The sequence below is a fragment of the Tachysurus vachellii genome, chromosome 10 (assembly GCF_030014155.1).
Source record: "Tachysurus vachellii isolate PV-2020 chromosome 10, HZAU_Pvac_v1, whole genome shotgun sequence".
In the NCBI taxonomy this organism is placed as follows: domain Eukaryota; kingdom Metazoa; phylum Chordata; class Actinopteri; order Siluriformes; family Bagridae; genus Tachysurus; species Tachysurus vachellii.
This window is the reverse complement of record NC_083469.1, coordinates 1,652,501-1,670,000: the sequence shown is the minus strand read 5'-3', so window position 1 is coordinate 1,670,000 and position 17,500 is coordinate 1,652,501. Positions and strand designations below refer to the sequence as shown.

The 17,500-nt window shown below is 42.9% G+C and overlaps 1 protein-coding gene across 1 annotated transcript in view; it reads right to left on the bottom strand.

The window, feature by feature from the left end:
* The window catches only part of grid1a (glutamate receptor, ionotropic, delta 1a), a 197,012-nt gene that overhangs the window by 11,922 nt on the left and 167,590 nt on the right, over positions 1 to 17,500 (bottom strand). The window contains exons 8-12 of the mRNA XM_060879197.1: positions 15,220 to 15,321; positions 6,482 to 6,679; positions 5,768 to 6,092; positions 5,493 to 5,631; positions 3,356 to 3,551 (exon numbers count right to left, since the gene is read on the bottom strand). Coding sequence (XP_060735180.1) covers positions 3,356 to 3,551; positions 5,493 to 5,631; positions 5,768 to 6,092; positions 6,482 to 6,679; positions 15,220 to 15,321 — 960 coding nt within the window. The remainder of the gene's footprint in view (positions 1 to 3,355; positions 3,552 to 5,492; positions 5,632 to 5,767; positions 6,093 to 6,481; positions 6,680 to 15,219; positions 15,322 to 17,500) is intronic.

Below are 17,500 nucleotides of genomic sequence, written 5' to 3'. Positions count from 1 at the left end.
ATATACATTAAAAAGTAAGAACTTTATATAAACAAACACTGATTTCTCAGAAAACACCAACGATAGATGCGAAGACCGAACATCTGGAAGGTTATTATCGGTTTCTTCACCTGGCGAGAAGCTCATTTAGGACAAAAAAAGAAGCAAATCAAATGACCAAAATGGCAGATCTACTGCATGCTAATGTTGTGTTACTGTTCCCTACTGACTCAGTCGGGGAAAAGCTGCCTTCTGGCCTAAAGGCAAGGCAGACACACACATTAACAGTTCTCTCAGGTCCCCAGTTTATGAGCATCACATCCAGAGACTGCAGAACATCAGCAAAACCCTATTGCCCATTTATTTACTCTGCACACACACACACACACACACACACACACACACACACACACTCACACACACACACACACACACACACACACACTTGCTTACTCTCTCTCACACACACACACACCACACACACTCACACACCACACACACTTACTCAAACACACATACACATACACTTACTCACACACACACACTCACCCACACACTTACTCTCTCTCTGTCACACACACACACACACACTTACTCACTCACACACACTCACACTCTCTCTCTCTCTCTCTCACACACACACACACACACACTTACTCACACACACACACTCGCTTACTCTCACACCCACACACACACACACTTACTCTCTCTCTCTCTCACACACACACTTACTCACTCACACACACACTCACATACACGCTCTCTCTCTCTCTCTCTCTCACACACACACACACACTTACTCACACACACACTCGCTTACTCTCACACCCACACACACACACACTTTCTCTCTCTCTCACACACAGACACACTTACTCACTCACACACACACTCACACACACACTCTCTCTCTCTCTCTCTCTCTCTCTCTCTCTCACACACACACACACACACACACACACACTTACTCACTCACACACACACACACACACTCACACACACTCTCTCTCTCACACACACACACACACACTTACTCACACACACACACTCGCTTACTCTCACACCCACACACACACACACACACTTACTCACACACATACACACACACGCATACACACACACGCACACACACAAACTCTCACACACTTACTCACACACACTTACTCACACACACACACACTCTCTCTCTCTCTCTCTCTCTCTCACACACACACACACACACACACACACACACACTTACTCTCACACACACTCTCTCTCTCTCTCTCTCTCTCTCTCTCTCTCTCTCTCTCTCTCTCACACACACTCACACACTCACACACACTCACACACACTTACTCTCACACACACACTCTCTCTCTCTCTCTCTTTCTCTCTCTCACACACACACACACACACACACACACATACACTTACTCTCACACACACACTCTCTCTCTCTCTCTCTCTTTCTCTCTCTCACACACACTCACACACTCACACACACACAAAATGCAGGGTTAAACTCATTCTTGCACATCTACTTGGCCCTTTAAGCATCACAGCTTGTGTTACAGCGTGTGACATCTTCCTGACTCCAGCCACAGACTGCACCCTAACTGACCTCATCATTAAACTTTACAACACAATACAGTTACACAGAATGTAATAGACACTAGAATTTGATCAAATCAAAGCAAAGGTCATTTCTGCACATGGCTGCCTCCGAATGATCAAACTCTAATCATACGGAAGGAGTCTCCAGTGTCAGAAATGTTTTTTTCTTGACGCCATCGAAAAGTAAAATAAATAAATATCAACAATCTATAATTCCTTTCAAACCCAGACAGCTAGCTAGCAGGTTCCTCTCCCACATCAATAACCTTTTTTGATTTCCTACACATATATTCGTGAGGTTCAAATCTGCTTCTAGCCCACGAGAGTAAGTGCTGAGTGTGGATCAGTAGGCTCATAGACATCTGAAGGTTCAGAGCAAAAAGAATTGAGCAGTTCTCATGCCTTCCATGGTTTCCCCAACACCACCTGCTCCACCAGAAAGTTTCCCCAACACCACATGCTCCTTAAACTGTTTTTCTAACACCACCTGCTCCAGCAGAAATGTAACCCAATCCCGCCCCCTTCTACAGACAGTTTTGCCCCAACGCCACCTGCTCCTCCAAAAGGTTTGACTGATACCATTTGCCACACAGATGGAACGACTCACACTCCCACTCTCACAGAAAGTTTGACCAGTAGCAATAAACCAATAGCACCTGCTCCCATAGAAAGCTTGATCAGAACGTCCTGCACCCATAAAGATTTAACAGAACGTTGGACTGATACCACTTGCTCCTGGAGAAGGTCAATATTCACTAGAGACAGCACACTGTTATAATGTATTGCTTCCTTTGTCTCAGGTTTCTGGATCTTCACTGGATCCTTTCAAGCTGTAAAAACCTGCTAATCTGTAGAACGGCTGTGAACGAGCACCATGTGAGATGTGTCCTGAATGGAATAGCATTCTGTGGAGTGTCTATTCCTGTCTCATTCACCACCACTATCACCACCACTATCACCACCACTATCACCACCACCACCACCACTATCACCATCACCACCACCACCACCACCACCATCACTACCACCACTATCACCACCACCACCACCACTATCACCATCACCACCACCACCACCACCACCATCACTACCACCACTATCACCACCACCACCACCACTATCACCATCACCACCACCACCATCACCACCACCACCACCACCATCACCACCACCACCACCATCACCACCATCACCACCATCACCACCACCACCACCACCACCACTATCACCACCACCACCATCACCACCACCACCATCACCACCACCACCCCAATCACCACCACCACTATCACCACTATCACCACTATCACCACCACCACTATCACCACTATCACCACCACCACCACCCCCATCACCACCACCACCACCATCACCACCACCACTATCACCACCACCACCATCACCACCACCACCACTATCACCACCACCCCCACCACCCCAATCCCCACCACCACCATCACCACCACCACCACTATCACCACCACCACCACCACCACCACCACCACCATCACCACCACCACCACTATCACCACCACCACCACCACCACCACTATCACCACCACCTCCACCACCATCCTGACCATGATCAAACTTGTGAAGATTGTTTAGTGTTGTTTATCTCATGTCATTATTCTTTAGCACTATACAACACATTCCTCTAAGACAGAATTCTTAGACATAACACTTATCCATGTTTCTGTAGATAATGAGGGAAGAATATTCTCTCTAACATGTCAGACCTTTATCCTACAGTGAAACTGAGCTCTCCGTGTGTTACCTTTCTGATTCCTTCAGCCAGACTCTGCACACAGTTTTCCTGTCCTTCATGTTTGTTGATGGTCCTCCAAAGCTCAGAGAATGTGCTGTCCTGCTCCAGTGGGTTCGTCCCCTTCATCTTGAAATATTCAAACACAGCTGAGTCTCTGACTGTGCCGTAATTAACGCCTGACTGCTGCGCCAGATCCTGCAGAGACCTACACACACACACACCCACACACACACCCACACACACCACAAGAAAAGGAGCGTTACAGACGTGGCTGAATTTCTCATTGCTTCATTAGATAGACAGGCACGAGTCTCTGGAGAATTGTAGATGAAGTGAAGTGAATGCTATGACATACATGTCAGAAAAACAATTAACGGCGCAAGTGTTTTCTTGAAGTCGTCGAAGTCTGATGTGCATCAGAGGTGTTAATTTAACTCTGCGTTAATGAGAATGGCTCAGATAATTGGATTTGTTAATGGAGTGCGGGAGAGATGTGTCTGAACTCAGCACTGATCAGAATAACAATAACCAACTGGTTAAGGATATTTAATAAACATCATGGAGATTGTCAAATTGTAGTTTATATATATATACATTATTAATATTTATATAATACACATGTGCAATTTCACAGAGTCAGTCAGACACCTATCTGACCAGAAAACTACTGCTGCTGCTCAAACATCTGAAATACATCTACAGATACATCTTTGAGTTAATGTCTAGGCAGAACCTCAGCAAAAAAAAGCAGGTGACCAGTTCATCCCACCTTCATATGTAACCAATCAGCACTTGTTACACATCACATGACATTTTAATCACTTCATTTCACCGCAAGTCCATTGCCGTACCCCAGGAACTCCTCCCTCAGGTTTTAATCCATCTTACCATCCTTTCCCACTCTCTCACCCACTAGTTTCACTTGATCTCCTTTATGGATTCCTACTTGATCTTCTTCGGTTCCTGATCGCTGCCTGTTCTTATTGTTGTTCTTCTACTCCACAAGCTCCAACCAGATGTCTTCCAAGGATCTTCACCTGATCTCTGTGATCTTCTCCATGATCTCCACTTGATGTCCTCCACGATCTCCTCTGTGATCTCCACGTTCTTTGCCTGTTCTCCTTGCTGATTTACTCCACAACCTCCACCTGATGTCTTCCACCATCTCTGATATAAGTTCGGTCTGTTCTCTCCCATGATCTCCTACTTATCTCTTCCTTGATTTTCAGCTAATCCCCTTTTGATCTCCTCATGACAAGTTTGAACCAGATATTTCATCTTTAATCTGATCATTAAAAAATCTAATACATATTCCTGTCTGCTCTCACTGTACTGCCTTTGATCTGATAAGTCATGACATTTCTTAAGCTGTTAAAGTTCCAGACTCAGCAGTTGGCTTGTTGTCACACTAGCAGACATTTTGTTGCGATTGCTAAACACAAATCTGCTGCTGCTGCAGTATCTCAACGTGTTCTCTGGGAATCAGTTGCTCCTCTGCTTGGGTCACATTTATACAGAATAACAACGTTAGCTTGAACTGTTATGTTGAGGTTCCACCACATCCAGCACATCCTAAAACATGCAAGAATACAACTATACACAAGCAACAAGCCCTTCGACTTACTAACATTTACTAACATACCCATTTCCACCATTTTCTTCATTATGTCCTTCCTAATGCTTGTCATTGACATCTCTTTATCACCTAAATGATCTCATTTTGATTTTCTAATATCCTCTTTGATCTCTTCCATAAGCTCTACTGGACCACCCCTTGATCTTCTCCATTATTATCATTTGACCTCCTCCATGACCTACATCCTAATCTTCTCTATTATCTTCTCCTGACCTCCTCTTTTGTCTCTGCCATAATCTCCACTGGATCCCCTCTTGATCTGCTCAGTTATTTCCTTCATGATCGTCTCTGTTCTCCTCTTTTTATATTCACCATCATCCTACATCTGTTCTCTTCCATAATTCCTCCTGGATCATCACTTGTTCTTTGTTCTGATCTCCTTCCTGTTTAACTCACCTGTGAACTTCTGCCTGATTCCTGATAGTTTTAAGCGGTTCTGCTCTTTGTACTCAATTATAAAGTCGTGTAAGTTTTCAATGATGAATCAAGAGCAGTGTGTAAGTGTTATACCTGACTGTGTTATCCAGTCTGTGTGTAGTGAGGTACACTGTAAGGTTAGCAGTGTACGATGAACATACGATGAGTGTGAAGAGCCACCAGCTTCCCAATGCAATTCTCACTGATACTGAAGCAACCATTGAATCTACACCTGAAACACACATACAAGCTAAAATTAAAGCACTTCTTATAATTCCTATAGTTCCTCTAGTCCCAGTTTAGCTAACAATTGTAAAGTGAGTCTGTGTGTGTGTGTGTGTGTGTGTGTGTGTGTGTGTGCAGGTTACCTTGTTGAGTGAAGGCTCCATAAACTATCCACACTGTGTTCAGTAGGCTGGTGTTGGCAGTGTTGTCTGTGGCGGCACTCTGGCGTGAACAGACAGTCTGAACGCGGCGCAGGATGAAGATCATCACTCCTACCACGGGCACGGCAGCGCAGAGACACACCCACACCGAAAGGTCAAAGGGTGCAAGGAGCGAAAAGATGGACAGCTTCTCCACAGACTTACTCATTAGGATTCCTACAGAGTAATCCAGGTAGCGCTTGGTGAAGTCCACCACACCCTCACGCTCTGGAGTGATGGTGATCGCTGCGATCGCCATGTCTGCCCTCTGCATGACACACAACATTATACAGAAATAAACAATTCCACCCAATCAGTGAGAGTCTCGGAGGTCTGTGTCTCTCTATGCTATCCCTACGGTGCTATCTCCTTATGTTAGCACTAGCAAGCAACACTGCATCAGGTGACTGTTTATGTCTATGCATGTGTACAACAGGGCACAATGCTGCGGACCAAGTCACACCCACAAGCGCCAAACGTAATTGTCCACAAGAAGCAAACTACACAAATCACTTTACTCTTACATGCTCTGATTTAGAAGACTAAAGAGTGATTCTTCAGTGCAGGATGCTAAATGGAACAAAGGTGCAACATAGAGTATAAATGTATACAACCTTAAATTAGCCTGCTTTAAGTAAAAAAAAACTTGTTGATTGCCTTGTTGGTGAGTTCCCCGATCAGGCCGTCCCAGGAGCCATTGGGCTGTGGGGAGCCGTATTTTCCATCTGCAACCTGATAAATCTCATATTTGAAGCCAAGTTTCTTGGCCAGAGCGTCCAACACATCGATGGAGAACCCTTTATAACGTTTGGGTTGTCCGAGTGTGCTCTCCGCCGCCATCACGAAGGGCTCCTCCTGAAATACACCACAAAACCTCACACCGTCACTCCAGTCATACAGTTAGCTTGTCTGACAGCTCTTTTAGCCCTGTTCTGCTATTAGCTTTATTATCACTGCAATTATCACAGTTTAAATGTCAGAGAATGTTGAGCTAATGTCAGAGCATACGAGCTAAGATGAAATGAATCTCAGAGTTTTGTGTTACTGTTGCCATGCTGTTGAAAACACAGTCGTATTAAGCTGGAAATGGAGCTGAAGAAAAGAACATGTTAAATGGAGAACAAACACAAAAAGGACAAAGCGAAAACATTTACAGAGCTGATCTAAAACCCACACGTACTCACTGCAACATGTACATGTGATTTCTGAACATTTTTAAGATGGGATACCAGTGATTTCATGATTATCATAAGCAGGTCATGGAGGCCTCAGAGATAAGAAAGGCAACACATATTGAAGAAAGTTCAAAGACCTCATTATGGACTACAAACTTCGCTCATGCTCAAGGTTAACTGAGATGTATTGCAGAAGGCCATTAACCCATTTTGGTGTACAGAAGACTCTTATCTGTGTATTATTTGCTGACCATGGTGACCTGGCCCTGGTGACCTGGCCCTGGTGACCTGGCCTAGGTGACCTGGCCCTGGTGACCTGGCCTAGGTGACTTGGACCTGGTGACTTGGACCTGGTGACCTGGCCCTGGTGACCTGGCCTAGGTGACCTGGACCTGGTGACCTGGCCTAGGTGACCTGGCCTAGGTGACTTGGACCTGGTGACCTGGCCCTGGTGACCTGGACCTGGTGACCTGGCCTAGGTGACCTGGCCTAGGTGACTTGGACCTGGTGACTTGGACCTGGTGACCTGGCCCTGGTGACCTGGCCTAGGTGACCTGGCCCTGGTGACCTGGCCTAGGTGACCTGGCCCTGGTGACCTGGCCTAGGTGACTTGGACCTGGTGACTTGGACCTGGTGACCTGGCCCTGGTGACCTGGCCTAGGTGACCTGGACCTGGTGACCTGGCCTAGGTGACTTGGACCTGGTGACCTGGCCCTGGTGACCTGGACCTGGTGACCTGGCCCTGGTGACCTGGCCCTGGTGACCTGGCCATAGTGACCTGGCACTGGATGAGTTATAACTAATCAATAATCATGATCCATCTTCCTGAATAGAGGAGATTCTACACAGTCAAGTCCTTAGGGAAGATCTGAATGATTCCTAAACGCACCTGGTCAAGGTTCTGACTTTATCAATGAAAATATGTGAGGTATAGAAGAAGCTTGTTTAAAGATAGCTTGGATTGTCTTGGCCCAGGCTTGTGCAGCGGTGAAGATGGGATGAAAATTAAGGGTGAAGGTGAAGGTTTTAAAAATGTAATGACAATGACTGTAGGCACACCACATCATAACATCAAGCCACAAGAAGAGCCTGGGGAATGGTAAGAGAATACAGCAGTCCAGTAGAAGTGACATCCCATAGCCCAAAGTAAAATGTTCATAATCTAGGCAGCAATGTAGTATCTTAAAATACCCAAGCAATTTATTCTGCTTGGAAAATCATTTACGGTCATGACCTCTGTGGCTGAAGAGAGCTACTCTAGAAATCTCTGCCCCAAGGCCTTTGGCATCAAGTGATACCATTGATAGCATAAGAACATCTTAAAGACTACTTCATTCATGATCTACAGTCAGATTAATGACCTTAAGTACCTCCAGTCACCTTGAAACAACACAAGTGTGTGACAAGTGCTTTAATTAAAGCCAAATAAACACTAAAGAGTGTTTACATCTCTGTATGCTATTAAATCTGGTGTATGGAAGCAGGATCTCCCTTACTGAGCACTTCTCACTGCTAAAGCAAGTCTACTGCGATTTCTGAGGATCAATCATAGTTCCATTATTGGAGGAGACTTTTTTCTTATATCGCACCCAAACTCTGAAATAGTCTTCCGGGAATACATGAAATACTAAGAATTTTTGCACTGAGTAATCCAACAAAATCATCAACAAAGACAGAAGAGAAGGGAGAGTGGATGAAGGTGGCCAAGAGCTCAACCCACACTTTCCTAAGCAAAACAAGAAAACACCTACACACAGTACATGTGGAGAATGAATTATCTACTGAAAAAGACATGAGGACAGGAGGTCTCCTGAGCCCAGAGAGAAAAACAATTTGGTGTCAGATGTAAAATATGCCTCCGTAATATTCACCCAAACTCACAAGGACACAGGAATCTTACCTTTACATTTACATTCGTGGCATTTAGAGGACGTCCTTATTCAGAGAGACTTACTGAACCGCTTACAAAAACTTGTTGACCATTTACATTTACAGCATTTAGCAGACTCTCTAAGTCCAGAGTGACTTACATTTTCTTATTTCAGTTTATACACGTGAGCAATTGAGGGTTAAGGGCCTTGCTCAGGGGCCCTGCAGTGGCAACTTGGTGGACCTGGGATTCGAACCAATGACCTTCCGATCAGTAGTCGAACACCTTAACCACTGAGCTACCACATACCAGAAGAATGAACCTTAAATTTTAAACTATCTGGGTGTCAAAAAATGTATCAGATTAATAATATGTACATATATCGTCGCTGTCAGACCGAATCCTCGTATCTCCAAAACCGTTACTTTTCAGGAAATTAAAAAAACGCCGTACCTTATCTGCAGTACACAGGGTTTAGTCCGCGTTGCAGTGGATTGTCTTGCGCTAAATTCCTGTCCTCAGACAAGCACCAGAACTAGCGGGGGTCAAGATTTTTTTTTCTTTGAGCCCAGTGTTTTGAAGACATTTACCTCAGAAGACGTGTTGATTCGTTGCGACTCTTCTTGAGGAGAAATATGCCGTGAAGCTCTCCCACGGAGTGAGGAAGAGGTGGACAGTTGAAGTGTCCAATGGAGTTATGAGATTTGTGCTCAAGCTATTTTCAAGACTTTAGATTGGTTAATAACTTGTAAAAATAACAGACCCACGTGGGGACTGACCAATAGCATCGATATGTGAACAAATATGAAATTGACAAAATTTGGACATACGAGGTTTCCGCCCGACAGCGACGATATTTAATGTACCTTGACATGGTAGCTCTAGGCCCCTGAGCAGGGCCCGTAACGATCAGTTGTATAAATGTGGGTCACTCTGGATAATGGCAATTCAAAGAATTGGTTGAAGAGTTGAAAGATTTGAATATGAGTGTTTAGAAGAAGAGACCGAGGGATCAGACGCTGTACAGACAGCTGGAAGAAGATTCCAAAAGAAAAGAAGATTATAATGCATTATGTGTTCACTCATTCATCTTCTACCGCTTATCCGAACTACCTCGGGTCACGGGGAGCCTGTGCCTATCTCAGGCGTCATCGGGCATCAAGGCAGGATACACCCTGGACGGAGTGCCAACCCATCGCAAGGCACACACACACACACTCTCATTCACTCACACAATCACACACTACGGACAATTTTCCAGAGATGCCAATCAACCTACCATGCATGTCTTTGGATCGGGGGAGGAAATCGGAGTACCCGGAGGAAACCCCCGAGGCACGGGGAGAACATGCAAACTCCACACACAAGGTGGAGGCGGGAATCGAACCCCGACCCTGGAGGTGTGAGGCGAACGTGATAACCACTAAGACACCGTGACCCCCGCATTATGTGTTATGATGTTTTATTTTCAGAATGTTCAAGAAAATTCTGAAATGCTTTTCTTCTGATCAATTTATCAGTTAGGCAAAGTATTTTTCCAAGCTTTTGGAAAACAGCAGTTCTATCTCCGATTTATAAGTCTGGTGATAAAACAATGGTGTCAAATTATAGACCCATTAGTATTCTATCAGTAGTATCCAAGGTGACAGAAAAATGGGTAGCTAAACAGTTAAAAAACCATCTAAACTTGGGCCACACACCTTTACACCCAATGCAATTTGGATTCCGCACAAACCACTCTACAGAGACAGCAAACTGTTTCCTCCTGGAAAATATCAAGTCAAAATTAGATGAGGGTGGTATAGTTGGTGCAGTGTTTTTGGACCTTAAGAAGGCTTTCGACACTGTGAACCACCAGACACTATTATCAAAATTATCTTCTTATAATTTTTCAGATGAGGCTATGAAATGGATGGAGTCATATTTAACTAACAGGAAACAGGGCGTACATATTGGTAATTCTTATTCTTCATACCTTGACTGTAATATTGGTGTACCCCAGGGGTCAGTATTGGGCCCTATTTTGTTTAGCCTGTATATTAATGACTTGCCTTCAGTTTGTCAATCTGTTAATATACAAATGTATGCAGATGATACGGTTATTTATTTGCATACTAAGACCAAACAACAGGCAGCAACTGAATTAACCAAAGCATTGGTGCATGTTTCTGCCTGGTTAAAAATCTCAGATCTGCATCTTAACATTAACAAAACAGTCTGTATGTTCTTTTCTAAGAGGTCCTCAAATGTAGAGCAGGCAGATGTTTTTATAGAGGGAGAAAAAATCATGGAAGTGTCCAATTTTAAATACCTCGGTATTATTTTGGACTCTAATTTAACTTTTAAAAAGCATGTAAAAAAAAGTGGCTAATACCATCAGATATAATATGGCTAACTTTAGATACATTAGGCCATATATAACAATAGAGGCAGCCAAACTATTTATGCACGCCATGATTTTTTCTCACATATCATACTGTTTCACAAGCTGGTCCCAAGCAAATATGACAACTCTAAAACCAATTGAGACCCTTTATAAGCAAACCTTAAAAATTTTAGATCAAAAACTTATCAGTCATCACCACTGTAATATTATTACTAAATACAACTTATTCAGTTTTAACAATTTCTCACATTATCAAGATGCTTGTCTCATTTTTAAAATCTTACATGGGCTTGCACCCCCACCACTGCGTGAATTCATAAAACTGAGAAATAACAGTGATAGGGCAAACAGGGCAGCTACCAGGGGAGACTGTGTTATACAGTATAGGCGAAGTAAGTTTGGTCAAACAGCCTTTTCAGTACGGGCCTCAAATTATTGGAATTGTCTCCCTACTGAACTCAGAAAGAGCACCAGCTATTCATCATTTAAATTCAAACTCAAGAAATGGATTAAAAACACTCAAAATTGCAATCATCAATAGTTAACTTATTTTATCTTTGGTACCGTCCATTTTTGTATTGTATTTATTATTATCTATTTAGTGTTTTAATTAGTTTTGTGTTTTTCATGTATTTAATTTTTGTACTATGATATTGTGTTGACCTGCCAAGGGACTGCAGATGAAAAATAGCTCTTCAGCTAATTCTGGCACATTTACATTTTGAGTGTAAACAAAAAATGTTGATTGATGTGCATTGTCCCTTTCAAATAAATAAAATAAAAAAATAAATAAAAAAAATTGGAGTTAGATTAATATTATTTATTTTACTGTAAACTTTCTTGTAGTGAACGCTTATAAAGCCTACTGTGTATTACTGGGAGTATCTGCACACAAAGTGTCTCAAGGCCTGCTGTTGAAGTGAAGCCTTCTGTGTATTCATGGGGAGTGACCTGCATGAGCAGTGTTTTATAGCTCGCTGTCAAATTCTATGGTGGGAGAAAGCTTCAGTTCTATATAATCACAGCCTGAGAAGTCGCAGGAAGTATGACCATATATAGAAACGTTAACCTTGAGAATAGAGGAAAAAAGACATTAGCAGTGCACACGGAGTCGCTGGCGAGATATGTTTGGGAACCGAGATGTGTGTATAAAATAAGATGGAAGCCGTCTAAAAGGCACGAAGGCAACAATCAAACCTGACAGCCAAATCCAACTGGCCACAGTAAAAAAGTATAAAAGCCCACATTGAATCACATTGTGTGTGCATTATATTGTAGACAGTCTTAGTGCATGTTATACTTTAGGTGCATCATGGAACAAACGGTGGGGGCACGGTGGCTTAGTGGTTAGCATGTTGGCCTCACACCTCCAGGGTTGGGGGTTCGATTCCCGCCTCCACCTTGTGTGTGTGGAGTTTGCATGTTCTCCCCGTGCCTCGGGGGTTTCCTCCGGGTACTCCAGTTTCCTCCCCCGGTCCAAAGACATACAGTAGGTTGATTGGCATCTCTGGAAAATTGTCCCTAGTGTGTGAGTGAATGAGAGTGTGTGTGTGCCCTGCGATGGGTTGGCACTCCGTCCAGGGTGTATCCTGCCTTGATGCCCGATGACGCCTGAGATAGGCACAGGCTCCCCGTGACCCGAGGTAGTTCGGATAAGCGGTAGAAGATGAATGAATGAATGGAACAAATGCAAGTTTACACTTGGAGAGTGTTTCTTGGTTTGTTATAATCTTTGCATCTTAATACCTTTTACTTATTCTAGTATTGTTTGATTATTTGAAGGAAGTTTTTATTTGTAATTATTTCTTTTTCTTTTACATATATATAACACACACATTTATCTGTATTACACTACTTTTAATAAAAACAAGGCCTCCCATTGTGAGAACCCTGAAAAGACAAAAAGGTCTAAGTCTGCCTCCTTCAGCTAAAGATTCTAACAATAGATTAAGTAGAAGACCTTGGAGAGGAGCCTTTGTTAGGAGACCGAGGGGACTTCGAAGGACACCTGCGTTCAAGGTAAGACCGACTTTGATAGTCGATCTTGTGTTTCCAACACGACCCCGTGCCAATCAAGACACGTTCCTAAGCTGGGGTGCGGAAGGGTTTCCTACGCAATCCGAATACACGTGTCGCTAAGGGACAAGTATGTCAGTATAATTACATCAGTTCTCTCACTGAACATCTTAAAGGATAGTCCTGCATTCTGAGAGTCAAAGGGTGCATCCTTCTGATATTTCTGTCAGGACTCAGCCCGGACTTTGGCCACGTGCTTTTTGTTGATGTTCTGTGTTCACGTGTCTGCCCCGCCCTTGTCTCGTCCACCCCGCCTCTGCACACCTGTTCCTCATGTGTTAATTGTTGTCAGTGTTAAGTCGAGCTGCGTTGCCTTAATCAGCGCGGAATCCTCTGTTGTTGTCTGATGTCATGTCTGGTTCAGTTTTCGTCCTTGTCCCTGTTTCATGTTTTTTAGTTAATAAACCGTTTTATTTTACGCTATCCTGTATTTGGGTCTATTTTATCCCCGCGTCACTGAGAATCTTTACAAACTGATCGACTATAACGATTTCACAAATTCCCGAGCATCGCCCTCAGAGAAGATAGCATAGTAAACCAAAGCGTCGTTGGACTTGTTAAATCTAGAGGTGGGAAAAAATTAGCCACGTCAGTTAATGTAGGATTTTATCTAGGATTAATTAAATTATGTAGGATTGCATCAAATGAACAATTAGCATTAACCTTGTATTCGTCTATACAGAAACAGAGTTCTCCATCCAGTTTGGTCATGAGCACATATCTAATATTTTCTTTTTCCTAACATCTAACACCGGACCACACGTCTCAATCTGATGTGACCTGATTAAATGTTATTAAAGGCAATGCCCCTCTCCAATGTTTGAGGAGATTAAGGTGGCAAGTCTGCGGTGTCTATTCGCACTACCTCATAGCTGAATTCCCCAAGATGCTGTGTGACCTTGACCTAGAGGTGAAGAGCGACACGAGGACTATAATAAGGTGGGAGCACATATTATAGAGCCACTGCTTCCTCTTCTGAGCCTGAAGCAAGTTCCTTTCAATAAGTGAGATAAGAGCAATGAATTGTTCCAGCACTATCCTTTCAATCACCTTCTCTGTCTTCTCAGGATAGAGTCTCAGCAACTCCTTTAGAATCTCTGTATGACTGTGAAGGACTGCTGCACTTATTACTATTTCACTTCTGCAAACTATCACCAGCGTCCTTTTAGAGTCAAGCAGACCTGCTCCAGCACTGTTCCTGCTACTGCTGCATGGTCCAGCTGGCCTCCATGCAGACAGAGTGTGGGACACCAGCTGGACTTTGCTGGTTAGCATCACGCTAACACATCCAGACCACACTCATTCTTGAGCCAGACACACTGCAAGGGCCAATCCTTTATTCCTGATGATCAAACCAGTGGAGACGGTGGTGAGAAAAAAGTCTATCAGATGATGCGAGGAACAAAAATTGAAGGGAAAAGATCATCATCCGGGTTACACCGTAGTGTGTGAATAAAAATAAATCATTTCCTTTCTATAAATGTGTACTATATGGTCAAAAAGCGCATTTGTCTAACCAGGACCTTATGAGCAACTTATGAATATCGTCAGTGGTATTTTTGAATTCATTGTAATTCTAACATTTTGTCTATGCTGTTAAATTGAATTCACAAATATAAAAATAACAAACTGATTTATTGCATGTTACATCTCTGGATTGTCCTGTCATTGAGGTGAGCGTGAGAGAGATCACCAGTAGGGTCACAGGGGTTTGGGAGCCTATGCCACATTGTGGACTCTTACCCTTTACCCCATGATCCGGATGCTATATGTTTCCCAAGCCTGGAATTGTGTTTATTAATCAGTTCATCACTTTGAGGTTCCATCCGAAAGTTTGCTTAGAAACATCTCCCATCAGTTGTGTTTAATAGTGTGTTAAAGTACATACCAGTAAGGTGGTGACTTTCAGCAAAACCCCTTGCATCCCGCTGTCCACTTTGCTTTCCTTCAAACTACCGTTCATGCCACGGAAAGAGTCCCATACTGCTAACTGTGAGACAGACGGACAGACGGACAGACGGACAGACAGAGAAAGAGAGAGATGGCTCATAAGATAAAATGCCAACATCGCTATCAAGACCAACAGCATTATAAAAACAAATGTCAAAGTGAATTAAGGTGTAGAAATTTTCAGAGGTTTTCTGGAACCTTCTAAGGAACTAAGTACAGGTCATAACACAGACATTAGCATTACTGACATCAGCATTACTGAGAATTAATGACTTTTTTTTTCAAATCAGCCGGAATGGTGTGAGTATTGTGCTGTAGATTTAAGTGCTCCATTTGCATGAAGTATCACTTTCATCTGGATTCCATGAGCTTTCAGAAAACACTTAGAGTTTTATGAGAATTATTTTAGACCGTTTCTGCGCTAAATGCTAAAATGAAACCAGGTCAGTGTTAAGCGTTGTTGGCTTAATCGAGGGGTTTAGAATAATAATAGAGAGTCTCGTTAAACATATTAGACCGCAGGATGTAGAACATAACACGTGATGGATTTCAAAGCAAGACGAGCGGAAATGAAATCCGCAAAGCCGCAGGTCGACGTTAAGAGAGAGATTTATTTCAGTAGTGGTTATAATGTACGTGGTTACAATTCGCATCAATCAACAAATATATATATATATATATACCATAAGAGTCACTATTGGGATTAAAATAGTAGCAGATTTTCTTTTGTCCTGAGATGATCTTGGAGCAGTTGGAGTGAATGTTACAGTACACACACGACATGTTCTTCATCACCTGAGTCTATAACGAAGAGGAGCTCATCCTACTGTAAGCTACTGTTTATAGCCGTTTGGCTAATTTTGATCTGTTTCCTATTTTGATTAAACAGTAAATGATTCATGATCATGATGTTCACGTGTCTGTTCTTTGTTCCCTCCTACTGTCTCCTACGTGTCTGTTACGATGTTTCTGTTCTTGTTCTTGTTCTTTTTCTTATAATTTCCCCTGATCTTAGCCTTGGGTATTATCTATATCTATATAACTGTGTATTATCTGTGTGTACTTTGTGTTGTCCGTCTCCACTGCGCACACTACAAGGTGACCAGGTTGTCTGTGTGCACACAATAAACCATCTTCCATCTTTTATCTTATTCCACGCTTTCTCCTGGTCTCTTGATTCTTCATTCACCGTCTTACGTCTGCTGAAACTGTTCCACGTCCACAGATTCGCTCATCTTCTAATAATGAAGTTGTGATGAATGAGAATTCTGACATTTCTAATGTTCTGTGGAAAACTAATCCAACGTGTACAGTAGAGGTGAAAAATATCTTCCAGCATCCGAGGTTTTAGGACCGTCCAGATGGTCCAGACTAGCAGTAGTCCAGCCTCAGCTGAGTGAAGAGCTCAGGATGGGTTATACTGTGTCAGGAGATCAGCAGGATGGGTGGGAGTGGAGTGGGATGAGCAGCAGGACTGCAGGGCATTAAACTACACCGGGTTCTCAGCACCGTTATTATTTTTCAAATAATAAGTAGAAGCTTTAAATGTTAGTTACAAGTTACAATAAAATCCGACGCGAAACCAGCAACATGGCTTGCAGCAAAAAGCTTTGGATTTGACAGAAGATTTCCATCTCAAGGGTGAAATTCCAAGCCTTTTAGTACCCAACATCAGAATTAATGGTTTGTACTCAGATGATTTCATTTAGTCCTACAAGCTTTTATGTCTTTTAAAGTCGTTCATTCTGGATCTGCCGAATTGGAAAGATAATTATCACCAATCTTACAGAAGCTAACATTACCAACGTCTGGCCAAGTGTTAATGCCATGTCCATGAGAACATTGTATTGGAGTTTAATTTGAAAAAGATTTGTTTGATGTTTAGAATGATTTTCATTTATGTATTTAACTCTTAATAGTCTGTATAATGAGATCTATGCACTGAGGCTGTGCAGCACTTTATCAGCACCAGACAGGAAACTAATCATAATTAATATTAACATGCAGTAGGTCAAGCTTTAAACTGTTCTTCTTGTGTGCATGAATGTTTGTGTGTGTGTGTGTGTGTGTGTGTGTGTGAGAGAGTGTGTGTATGTGTGTGCATGTGTGTGAGTGTGTGTGTGGGTGGGTGTGGTAGTATGTGTGTGTTAGTGTGTGTGTGTGTGTGAGTGTGTGTTTGTCTGTGTGTGTGTGTGTGTGTGTGTGTGTGTGTCTGTGTG